The sequence below is a fragment of the Aptenodytes patagonicus genome, chromosome 7 (assembly GCF_965638725.1).
Source record: "Aptenodytes patagonicus chromosome 7, bAptPat1.pri.cur, whole genome shotgun sequence".
NCBI classification, from domain to species: domain Eukaryota; kingdom Metazoa; phylum Chordata; class Aves; order Sphenisciformes; family Spheniscidae; genus Aptenodytes; species Aptenodytes patagonicus.
Genome location: NC_134955.1, coordinates 59,137,530 through 59,150,087, shown reverse-complemented (window position 1 = coordinate 59,150,087; position 12,558 = coordinate 59,137,530). Strand labels below are relative to the sequence as shown.

At 51.7% G+C, this 12,558-nt stretch overlaps 1 protein-coding gene across 2 annotated transcripts in view; it reads left to right on the top strand.

The window, feature by feature from the left end:
* Nucleotides 1-4,561: 4,561 nt before the first annotated feature.
* The window catches only part of CCDC85C (coiled-coil domain containing 85C), a 119,540-nt gene continuing 111,543 nt past the window's right edge, over nucleotides 4,562-12,558 (top strand). For both annotated transcript variants that reach the window (XM_076345426.1, XM_076345425.1), the window contains exon 1: nucleotides 4,562-5,479. In XM_076345426.1, the coding sequence (XP_076201541.1) occupies nucleotides 4,768-5,479 (712 nt within the window). In that variant the 5' untranslated portion in view covers nucleotides 4,562-4,767. The remainder of the gene's footprint in view (nucleotides 5,480-12,558) is intronic.

Here is a 12,558-nt window from a genome sequence, read left to right as displayed (position 1 = left end):
ATTTATGAGAAAATACCAATGCCGCAGAGGTTTTATAACCCGTGTAAATGATTCATGGAGTACATGTTTTACGAGATGGGTCCTCGGTGCGTGTAAGCTGGAGCACGGCCTCGATGCACACGCAGCAGTGTGTACTTCCTAGGCTGCCTTGGAAAAGCAAGGTCCTGGGAGAGTCCCACTGGGATTCCTCCTGCCTCTCCGCCCACTCCCACCACCTGATGAGTGGGCTTTGGGAGAGCCACCCCTCTCGGGGCGGGGGGGGGCGGGAGGCGGTAGCACAGACCTGAGCTGTGGTGATGTCTTTTGTAATACTAACGTAGCCCTGTAGAGGGAATGCTTTGGTAAGACTTCAATGAGGCTGTGTATTGCTGTGTTGTATCAGGGACCAAATTCATTCTTTGTGTCACCTGCTGAATTCAGGAGTTAACATCAAGAGCAATTTTACCCAGTAGGTTGTTTTTTTTCTAAAATTCTTATCATGCTATAATTCGCTTTAAAATTTCATCCCTGACTGAAGAGGGTGGAAGTGTCCATTTGATTCAATGCAAGGGATAGGCTTTGATGCTGTCTTACATGGGCATCAAAAGCTTAAGATGACATGCGTATTAAAAGTGCTTTTGACTGGCAGCTTGCAGAAGGCCCCATGACCAGATGTAACAAAAGGGAATCTGTAGCGTGTTGTTTACCAAATTCTCCTACGCTTCATCTTAAATCAGCACGGGGAAATCATAACGCCTTCTAAACACCACCGGGAAATGGGGTTTGCTCACTAAAACTAATATCACAAACCCATCAAAAATACTCCGACGTTATGTATTATTTGTGTTGATTAAAAATCTGCTTGCAACACTGGGTTTGCTATTGATCATAAAACTGCACTGACCTAGTCCTTTCCCTCCAAGGTATCAAAGCACTTAAAAACCTACCTCATCCCAACCCTCGGATCCACTGTGCCCATAGATCATCTGGGCCACAGACACTTTCTGATACCTCCAAGCTTCGCCCCTCTGCTCTAGCACTGCTGCCTTGCCTTTCCAAGATGAAGGGATTTTCCTCTACTGCAATGCAAGGTCTGCCTTGAAAGGAAGACAAGGGAGCAGAACAGGCGACGATGCATGGTGTCCACTTAATTCAGGTCTCGCTCACTCAAACCCACTGACCCCATCCCACCCTCTTCACTGCTAATGGAGGAGTCTTTCACTAGGCACTCGTCAGGACCAGATGCCATCTGGACACCCGGCAGCTTCAATGCCACCTCCAGAGCATACAGGCCTCCGGATGCCCAAGCACAGCAGGTCACCATGCTTCAACTGCCACCTGGGCAGCAGAATGACAGCAAACCCCTTGTGGATGGCAGCACGGTGGATCTGTGCCATTAACATTTCCGAAAGCACAGACATACTCACTGAGTATTAAAAGCAAGTCTTAATCATCACAGGGACTTCCTCTGTGGATATTAATAATCTCCTCGCTTCCTCTGAGGAGCCCCCCTGTCTGATGGGCTCAGTCTCTGCAGAAGCATCAATAAAGCTCAGACTTTGCAAGGTTTCATCTAGAAAAAACAGCCTTTCTTGGAAAAAAGATGAAGCAAACATCAGTGAGGCCCAGCAGTACACTGCCTGGGCTGGGCACTGCCACGGTGTAGCTGCACCTGTGTTTGTGGTGCAGCCGCCAGAGGCTTTTCCTCCCCTGTTGACTTTGGCCAGCGAGGAACCATTGGTCTGCAGGGTCCCCCTGCTCTGCTCCTCCTTCCCCCACACACCCGCTGGGGATCTGCTCGTCAGATCACCGCTTGGGAGGGTCTGGGAGAAGCGCTTTCCGCTTCCTGTGGGGAAGGATGTGATTAAAGCCTTGTAAATAAAAGGCTTGGCTCAGAAAACGCCTGGGTGCCTTCCGAGGCATGCCTCCGACATGATGCAGACGTGAGCAGTGGCAGCGTGCCCCATTACAGAGGGTGCTACCTTCTGGTGGCCTGACTCAGGGTGGTGAGAAGCAGGAGATGGGGCACAGTCTGATTACGCACTGTGCTGGCCACAGCCCGTCTGGGACCTGTCAGAGGGGTCCCAGACCCCAGGAGCAGTGACCTCTTCGCACAGACACCTGCTGGTTTCCACGTCCTAAGGGCTGACTCAGGAGGGGCTGACCGGCCACGGCCAGGACTATGCCTTCTGGAGAGCTGCCACCAAGGTGGGCACCCAGGTCAGAGCACAGCTGGTCCCTGGTGGCCCCTGCTCTACCTGCTCGGAATGATCCCCCCCTGAAGGGAGCAGACCTCACTGCTGGCTTGCACAGCATGATTCCCTCCTCTCTAGGGAACTACCCTGCTGTGGGTATGTGCTAGGGGAGAACTGTCCTCTTCACATGTTTGTGCAGCGTGTTACCAGGGATCCATCACCTGCTTATCCTATATGAAGTGAACTAGTGTCCACGCTTTGTCCTAAGCTCCTCTTACCTTTCTAATAATGAAGGGATAAAAGCTACTTTGGGAGAAGAGAAGGGCCAACAGTGCCTGTGGAGGGGATGAACTCCAGCAGGAGCAGGGAAGTCCTGCTGTTCTGCTTCAGTAGGGAACAGGCAGTTGTCCTAGTTTGCCGAGGGTATATCTGGGCTCAGAAACCAAGGAGCACACACTCGTGCAGAAAAACATCTAAGAAACTGCAGCTTGACCGACTGAGACTTCGGAAGATAACACCAAAAGGCAGAAGTTGCAATCCTCCATCCCTCTCCGTTCTGATGTTCCCTCCATGCACAGGCCATCTGCTCCGTATCCCACGCTCTGGCATCGGATTTGATGTTTCTTTATAGCTAGAGGGTGTCTTGACCAGCTTTCCAGTGTGGTCAGAAATCTGAGGTTGCACTGGGTTAACACTGGAGTCAAATCATTTACCAAGGTTCCTCAGGAACACAAAGCTGGCTTTTTAAGGACACCCATGCGGGAAATAGCTGGCAGCACTGCTCTGTCCTGGTGCATCTTTCATTTTTGCAATGTGATGCTGGCCAAAAGCAGCCTACAGAGAGATAGTGTAGCCCAAGGAAAAGTACATTAGACTAAAAGTCAGGGGATATGATACAAGTATATAGGAAATCTGCCTACATGTTGCCTAGATAATCCACTTCATGATCTTTCTGTACCGTTTACCAGGTTCTGTCTGACGTGCGGAGAAGTGATGGTGGCACGCGTGCTCCTGACGGTAAGGACCATCAGGGCCCGGGCAGATTTTACCGAGGAATAAGCGGTATCTGCGTCTTCAGGGCAGTTTCCTCCCACACCACAGCGTGGGGCCGAGGTCTGAAGGCTATGCCGGCCCCAGGCGCAGAGAGGCGGCAGGGATGCTGGGGCCGACTCCTTCAACCTGCAGGCTCCGGCCGAGGCAGGAGCGACCCGGGGACAAAGGCGGCCGCCCCAGGGGGAGGGCGGGCAGCCGCGCAGAACGGAGCGGGGCCGGGCCCCGGTGACAAAGCCCGTGGCGGGAGCGGGGCAGCAGCGGAGATGCCCCGTGAAACCCCGCTCCACTCCCGGCCCGAGCCGGCCGCCCACGCCTCCGAGTCCCTCCCCGCGCTTGGCGGAGCGGGGCCGGGGCCGCTCCGGCGCCGCTTCCCCGGGCCGCTCGGCGGGCGCGTTTTCCTGCCTGTCCAACCCCACCCTTCCCCGGGCTGGTGCTCCCTCCGGTAGTTTTTCTTTAAAAAAAGGAAAAAAACCCAACAAAAAAAGGGAAAAAGGGGGTGGAAGACCCGGGGCGGGGGCAGCGGTGAGCCGGCCGCGGCAGGCAGGGGAGGGCACGGCAGGGCGGGCGGAGGGAGGGAGGGAGCGGCCCCGTCCCTTTGTACCTGCCGTTTGAAGGCGCCAGGCGGCCCCGCATTGGCTGCGGCGGCCGCGGCTCCGGTAACCCGAGCCGGCGGCCGGGCGCGGCGCACCGGGGCCCGGCCAGCGCCCAGCCCGGCAGCCAACGGGGCGGCGGGGGAGGGCGGCGCTCGGCTCGGCTCGGCTCGGCGCGGCTCCGCCGCCAGCAGCCGGCTCTCCTTCGCCGCTCGGCTCGGCTGGGGCAGGGCCGCGCCTCCCTGCCCGGCAGGAGGTGGGACCAGCCCCGGCGCTGCCGCCCGCCTCCTCCCTCCCTCCCTCTCTCCCTCCCTCCCGAGGGCTGAGCCATTCCGGGAAGGCGCCGGCTCCCCCACCGCTCCTCGGAAGCGCCGCACCGGCATCGGCCGCCGCCGCGCTGGGCTCGGCCCCACGTCGCCGCGGGGCTGCGGGCGAGCTGCGGCGGAGCGGGGCAGTGGCCGCGGCGGCGGGTGCGCGGCGCCCGGTCTCGAGCGGCGGGGAGCGGCGGGCGGCGGGGGGCGGCGGGGGGGCGGGAGGACAAGTGGACGGAGCGCCCGGGAACGGGGGGGGGGGGGCGGCCGCCGCGTAGTTGTTTTGCCCGGGGTAAGTTGGCCGATCCCCTGTGGAGGCTTCGCTTGGAGCGGGGCAGCGCTTGGCTCCCGGCTCCCTGCCGCCCCCAGCCCCCTTGTGGGGGGCGCCTTTCCCCCCCTCCCCCCTTTTTTCCCCCCTCTGGGCTGTGGGTTTTTTTTATTATTATGGGGTCTGTTGGGGAGCAGATCTTCCAGTCCGGCGTTGCTCTTCTTCCTTGTCCAACGCTCTACGGAGAACTATATTATTTCTTCCCCGAGATGCTGCAGTGAATTTTAGTCCCAGGAAATCAGGCGAACAAAATAATCCAAATAACCCGAACCATTTGTTACCTTGTGAGAGCAAACGCTGCCTAGGCACAGATGATGGCAAAAAATTCCCTGGAAGGGTCTAAAGAAGACCTGAGCAAAATTTCGGAAGAGGAGATGCTGAGGTGGAGCAAGGAAGAGCTGGTGAAAAGACTAAGGAAAGTGGAGAATGAAAAGATGAACTTAATGGTGGAACACGGCAACTTAATGAAGGACGTGAACCGGCGGCTGCAGCTCCACCTGCATGAGATCCGCGGGCTGAAGGAGGTGAACCAGAAGTTGCAGGACGACAACCAGGAGCTGAGGGAGCTCTGCTGCTTCTTGGACGACGACCGGCAGAAAGGCAAGAAGCTGTCGAGGGAATGGCAGCGCTTTGGGAGGCACACGGCCAGCGTGATGTGGAAGGAGGTGGGCATGTACCAGCAGAAGCTGAAGGACCTGGAGGCGAGGCAGGAGACCCTCCTGCGGGAGAACGTGGAGCTGAAGGAGATGGTGCTCATGCTGGACGAGGAGCGGAGCGGGGCCGGCTCGCGGAGCTCCATCGACAGCCAGGCCAGCCTGACCAACCTCAACGGCGGCTCGGCCACCAGGGACGTGGGGGACGGGAGCAGCACCTCCAGCACAGGCAGCGCGGGCAGCCCCGACCACCATCACCACCACCTCCACCACCACAAGGCCGGCGACAGCAAGGCCGGGGCCATGCGGAGGTCTATGGATGACCTGTCCGCGCCCCTTCACCACCGGAGCATCCCCAACGGCCTCAACGGTGAGCCTCTCCCCCTCCTAGCTGTGCTGGCAGCAGGTGCCGCCGGCCTTGCCCTGTGCCACCTCCCCTTGGCAGGTCCGGTCCCCCTTGGCAATGGGGCGAGGGATGCCGGGGGAAGGGAGTCCTTGCCATCCCCACCCCTGCCCATCCTTGGTGACCGACCTCTTTGGAAGAGCAGCCCCGGGGGCCGGGGAGGGGCACCTGTGTGCAGCGGGGTGAGGGTGGTGCTCCTTGACTGTGTTATCGATGTCTGGGGCTGCGGGTTGGAGCCTTTTTTATCTGGAGGGCTGGTGTTTTGTTTTGTTTGTTTGGGGTTTTTTTGACAAAAACCAGCCTGAGTTTTCAGGGTTAAATAAACACTGATTTTTCCATCTCTTCCTTCTCTCTCTCTCTCTCCCCCTTTAAATGTTTCAGTTTACGTTTGGCTTGTTTGTTTGCTAGTTTGATAAGATTGATAAAGAGCCTGGATGAGATTTGGGAAGCATCTGATGAAAATGCAGGTCTGCCCCACAGAGCATCACCTGTTAGCTCCATGGGCTCTCAGGGCAGGCTGGCTCTGTCATGCTGAGCAGCTTTGGAGAGGTGCAACTCGGCTTCTCCCCCGCTCTGCTTCAGAAACAGGAGGTTTGTTTGTAGAGAAGAGACTGCTCTCAAAGGGACGCTGTACTCACAATTTTGTTCAGCCTAGTCATTAAAGTTAGAAACGAGCTCCACTGTGAAATCGTGCCAAGCCTCCTCTGACAGTTTGTATTCAAGCAAAGTTTCTCCTGTTGTCTAATAGTGATCAGGCATTAAAATAATAATATTGGAATGTCTTTAAAATGGAGATTTTTTTTGTCTTTTGAAACCAAGACCAAATACTTGACTTCTAGAAGGAGTAGTTTGGTCAAGAGGGTTCAACAGGAATCAAACCAGGCACCAATCTAATTAATTGTTGTATATAAGACTCCTTTTAATGTTCTTAATCCTCTTTTCCAACCAGAGAGGACTATCTTCTGGTAGGGGTACCCTTTCCCCTCCTCCAGAGGTTGACTCTGAATGGTGTCAGTAGTGGATGTGTTTACCAGATAACCGTGCCTTCAGCTCCCAGAGCTTTTGGTGGTCCTGTTGGGACCAGGGAGTGCTGGTCCTTTTTTTGGTGATCTATGGCAAGTCCTTACGCCCCAAGAGATTTGAGGGCACGCAGCACTGATCAGCCCAGTTCTCAAGTTCATGAATTTGCCATGAATTTGCCTGTTGTTGCAGCTGTGTGTCTCCGCTCACAACAGGAGATGTTCTGGCCACCTCACCCAGTAGACAGGGATTGCTGGTTTCAAGGGTGATCCAGTCACCAGATGTTGCAGGGTTCAGCAAGCATCTTTAAACGTTTGTTGTTTTTTTTTTTCTCTCTCTCTCTCTCTCTCCCCCCTAGTGCTGTGTAAATCAGAAGTATCTGGTTTGTAAATCTGCAGATAGCTCCTGCTCTTGATGTGACTTGACTTTATTTTCATAAAGCATTGATTGCTCTGCACAGAGGCCTGGAGAGCACTTGGCAGATATTGAATGTGCCGTTGCTGTTTTGGGACAGAAGGGCTTTGCAGTTCTGGTTTGTGAACCTTAGACCGCATCCCTTTTAGGTATCGACAGCTGACTAGGACAAAGCCAGTTGAATTCATTCCTGTTAACCCAGGGCTCTTGTGCATATGGGACACCACCACGGCCTCAGCTGTCCCTTAAACCTGGTGTGAGGCACTGTGGATTCTTTGCATGGGATTCAAGTCATCCCTCTCTGCGTGAAGAGGAAAGTCTCTGCTTGCAGAGCTCAGTCTTCATTGCCATCCTCAAACGCTGTGTGCGGGACAGTGCCCAGCAGCATCATTTGGAGAGGACTGAGAGCTGAGTCTCATGTCCTACCCTATGTAGGGTAAGCGTACGGAGGGGTGGTAGAGCATCTGCACATGTATATGTTTCCATGCGTGCCTCTGCTCCTATATAGGAAGGAGGCGTATGGGCTCAAGCATTTTAGATGTGACCTTAGGTTTTAGTGACTTCTGGTTTTGGGATACCTGTGGAAGATGGTCTCTGTGGGAAGCACTGAAGCTAGCTCTTTGTGGCGAACCTGCGTGGCTTCATTTCTGAAGGTGGGACAGATATGATCAGCCCTTTTAAAGCTAATAATTCTTGTAAAGAGGCAAACAAGCCGGATCTTTCCACTTAGGTAGTGAAGCTGTAAAATGACTTGAACAGTTGTCGTTCTCAGATAGCATCGGTATTCAGCAAGGCCATTTCCCTGACTGTGCCTTTGGAAATGCCTCTCAATACATATGCAAATGCAAAGCTTATCAGGCCCCTTTTTTGACTGACAGCAAGAAGTCTGGGAGGGGGGGCTTGCCTGGGACCAAGCGCAATTCTGTTAAGCCTGTGACAATGTGGAAGAGCAGGGCAGGTGAACGTGAAAAACAAACCCAGGAGTCAAGTGGGTAGTGGAGCTGTCACGGAGCAGCCCTGGCAACGAGCATCCTTCCACATCTCCTGGTGCCGTCTCTGCCTTCCGTCCATGTGGCTTAGATCTCAGCCTTTTTATACTCTTTTCCTGATGATTTTTTTTCCCCGGGGATAAAACGGAAGGGAGGAAGAGGAGAAAGTGTGGCCTTTCATTTTTAGGTTGCAAACTTCAGTCTGGTTTGCTGTTGTCTCATGTCTTTAAAACACTGGATAACTAACCGGTGGATAAAGCAGAAACTGCCCGGCCAGCTCAACTAATACGGAAATGAATGGCCCTCTTATACTTTCTTACAGAGGGTGGAGGGGGATCTCAAATGGATGCAGGGCAGAATTTAGCATCTATAGTAAGAACACAGGAGAAGCCCTGGACAACTGGTGGGGGCAAGGCGTGGTGAGCTGTTTGCTAGAGCGCTTTTGTGTACGGCAAAGCTGGAAAGTCCTGAAATGTGCTGCCCCTGCTAGTCGTATCAGTGGGGCTTTGTGTTGTGCTCTGCTTTTCTAGGTATTAAGCAGGACTGCTTCACTTGTTTAGTGCTTTTCTAAAGGAGTCAAGAGTATGGCTGCTGTTAAATGCTCCTAGGGAGGTAGCTTTTTACTGAAATCTTAGTGAGCAAAGGTGGATTAAATATTTCTCATTTTCTCTTCAGCAATCCTTTGGAAGTGAGTTGGTAAATCAGGGCTTGATTTATTGGCCCCAGTGACCCACCCTAATGTGAGGTGATGAACTCTAGTTTTGTAACATGAATTCAGTATAAATGGTATGAGTTTAAAAAAACCCAAAAAACTAAACCAACCTGCGATCCATCTTCCCTTCACTTCCCTGAAGTCTGTTTACTTTTATAAACTGGCTTTTTGGAAGCTGATACCTGGAACCTGATGATTAATTATCCACTCATAGAAGACAAGGTAGTAAGTATAACTGATAGTGTGAATGCAGCTAATACTAAATCACACATGTAATTTTATGCAGCTCTGGATATTCTGCTGAGAGCCAAGAGGAAGTCTGCTTGGTCTGAAAGTAAATGGTGTTTCCATTCTCCATGTGTGAGCTGGGACCTGGGCTGCGGGACAGGGGCATCTCCAAGCTACGTGATGGGAATTGGCCAGTTGCATCCGTGTTGAGTGATATGCCACAGTTCCCATAAATCTACCCACAGATCCAGGACAGAAATCGAGGCACAGTCACTGTGTTGTGCTTGTGAGTGCTTTGGCTTTCCTGTGTATGCACAGCGGGAGTCTCTGTGTGCATACGTAGTCTTTCTGCCCGTCCAGCTTTAGGCAGCGTCATTGGAGTGATGGGCACTGCTACTGCCTGGTTCCTGCCAGAATAAGGTTTCAAAAAAAAAAAAGAAAAAAAAAAAAAAGACAGCCACATTGGGTGATGTTAACACGACCTGGGGGAAGGAAAAAGCCTTCAGGTACCATAGGATATGTCCCTGGACTGTGAGGTATGTGGGAACATTGGGAGGAGTGACTCGAAGCTCCCTGAGGCCAGGGCAACGGCTTCCACTGGTTTTAGTCTTATCTAGATCTGACTGGGACAACTGTTTATCCATCTGCCAGCCTGGAGGCATACAGACTCACTAGCTGGTGATGTGCCTGGGACAAAATCCTGTGCATGCAGGCAAAGCTTTCAGGCTTTAATTTTTTCCCCCCATCAACTGAATATTGTTGTTAGAACTTCTCCTTCAGCTTCCACTGAAGCTGTTTGCTCTGGGTTCCCAAAATGGGCATTTGCTTTATTTCAGTTGGGTAAAATGTTAATGCATTTCTTTATCAACGTGAACAGTTGTTGGGTTTTGGTTTTTTTTTTAATTATTAAAAGCACCAACACTTAAAAAGTGGTCAGAGAAGCCCAGAAGAAAGCCGTGGATATGGCAGATAGCCTGTAGTAGCAGGGATATTAATCTATGGCCTCTTGCTGTTGTCTGCTCCAACGGAGGAAGAATGGTCTCTCTGGGTGAGGGGGTGGGAAGATCTCTGCTTCTATTGATTCCCGCTTGTAAATGTCCACATATTTACCTAGAGGGTATGATATATTACAGTTAAAATGGTGGCAAAGAGAAATGGCTGTTCCCTGTGGGTTGGTATTGATTGAATGTGCAGCTACCCTGTACTTATTTCTCCTCTTCTTCACACACCCTTTAGGCCAAAGTTCTTTGTTTTTATTAGCATATTTATAATCAATATACATATTATTTACTATGTCGTATTAATGAGGCCTTTGAGATGAGAAGATGCAGGGGCAGAAGCAAAGGGTGAGGTTCATCCCATTTAATTTGAGATATCTCCAGTATAGACTTTAACATCTGCGTCCCCTTGGGCTTCCTTTATCGGCCATGTGGAGAAAGGCACTTTGGTGTCATGATTTATGTCAATTATGTCTGCTTCAGAGGGAGTTGTACGCTAATAGTGCTCTTTCTCTCTGCTGTTGGGGAGGCAGCCTGGATGGCTAGTTCATATGCAACCATCTAAAGTCGGGTGAGGTCAGTCCTATTCAAGGTGGTGTGGTGACCATTGTCCACTCTTCCAGTGCAGCTGTGCTAGCCCTGGTGAAAGAGAGGAAATCGCCTTTCTCAGGAGCAGTCAGATGTCACCCCTTGCAGTCCCCACACTGCCTGGGCACAGCAGCCTGGCTCAGAGAAAGCCCTGTTCTCTGTGATGGAGAACCTCTCAGAGCTCAGTGGCCCCTGCCATGCTTAAGCAGAGGTTCGGCTACTTGGCCAAGTAATATCTTTCTTATACCAAGAGCCCTTTTCATTCTCTGAACATTGCTTTAACTTTTCTTTTTTTGATACTGCCGTATTTAACCTGTCGATATTTTTGATGCTGTAGGCTGCTAGTACAGGTTCCTTCTGATTAAGCCAGGAAACCTGCCCTGGGCTGGTACACCAGATGTATGACCTCTGTAGAAACACCTGTTTCCATCTCTCCTGTAAGTTCAATGAGTTCTGCTAATGGGCTTATCAATGCTGAGGTCTCAGACACTAAGGGTACAGCTTGAGCTTACCGTAGCCAGTAGTCGTTGGCCACTCGTCCAAGGGGCTTCAGTGGAGTGCTCCACTTGAGGCATCTTTGTCGTTGCCTGCTCCTGCCTTCTTGCTGGGGTGCTGCCAGCGTGCCAGCCCGCTAGGCTCCCAAACTTCAGGGTAGCTGGTGTCCCTGAAAACAAGGCTGAAGACACTTAAACTAGGTACTAAAACTGGGCCATATCTGGAAATATATTCTCCATAGTAGTGCATTCAAATTTGTTTTCCTCTTTCAATTTTCTGTAGAGATATCTTGTTCTCAGCTGTCCTGTTGAAGGAAAAAACTTGTATTGATTAAAAGGCAATTTTCTATGGGCCTTTGATGGAATTACCCGCTTACACTTGTCAAAAGCAATCAAAATAAGGGGAATAAATGTGTTGGTTACATGTAAATGATTTGGTCCTCTGGAGGCATTTCATCATATAAAGCTGAGGATCAAATTAAATGGTGATCTAATTAAGCAGCAGGCATGGGAACCCAAAATGCAGCCTTGGCAGGTGTTACACTTGGGGTGTGTGGAGATGAGGGGCGTGAACACTAACACTAACAGAAGCATTGCATCTGAAAGCTCGAGGGTTAATGCTTTTGTGGGGACAAGGCTGACCACATCCATGCAACCTGGGTGATACTGGAGGCCCACCCTGGGAGGCATTCGGCTTTTTATCTGCCCCGGCATGGCTGTGGCCTTTCTTGCATCTCACACAGACATAGCCATAGCAGGGTCTGCTGATGTTGTCCCCTCAGGCTGGCCCTGTGGCATCCTTCTGTATTGGGGCTGCCCTTTGGGGATGCTCTGGGAGCACAAGGATGGACAATGGCTGATCTCACTGGTAGGTGAGATGGGGATGAGGTGCTTAAACTGGCAAAAATGTCTGGTATGCATCAGAAGGTGTGGAATGAAGCAAATGAAAAAAATTACGAGCCCATTTTACATACACTTAAAACGCTTGGCCCCAGGAAGGCTGAAGTCCTTTCCATGCTCACAGTCAGGCCTTAATGCATCCTGCTGCAAAACACACAATGTTGCTCGCGTGGAAGAGGGAAGCTTTGGGGGCTGCACATCCAGTTTTCCTGCGAATTAGCAGCGACTGGCTGGGTTTGCTTCTGCATTCTGTATTTTTAACCTGACTTTTTGTCTGCCAGCCAGAATTCATCCTGCCCTGCCGCCAAATGTCATCATCCCCTTGTGGTTAACTTGCTGCAATTCATGAAACACTTGGCTGCCATAAATAGTTACGTGCAGAGGTTCCTCCGCATGCGGAGCGGGCAGAAATTCGCAGGCAGCGCTGCTAGGCACTCACACACTAACATGTCCACCAAGAGAAAGTTGACCCACTTCTGCAAATAGATAACTCCTGGCAGAAAAAGTAACACTGTCTCAGAGAATCTCTTTCCCTTGCCTACTGAATTGTGAAGCAAAAAGCAAGTGAGCTCCATCTTCTGAATTAACAGCGAGGTGAGCACAGTACTTCCCATTGAAACGAGAGCGTAAATCAGCCCTTGATTTGAGGAGGGCTTAAAATGGCCACAATTCTTTTTTTTTTTTTTTTAATATAATGAGTGCT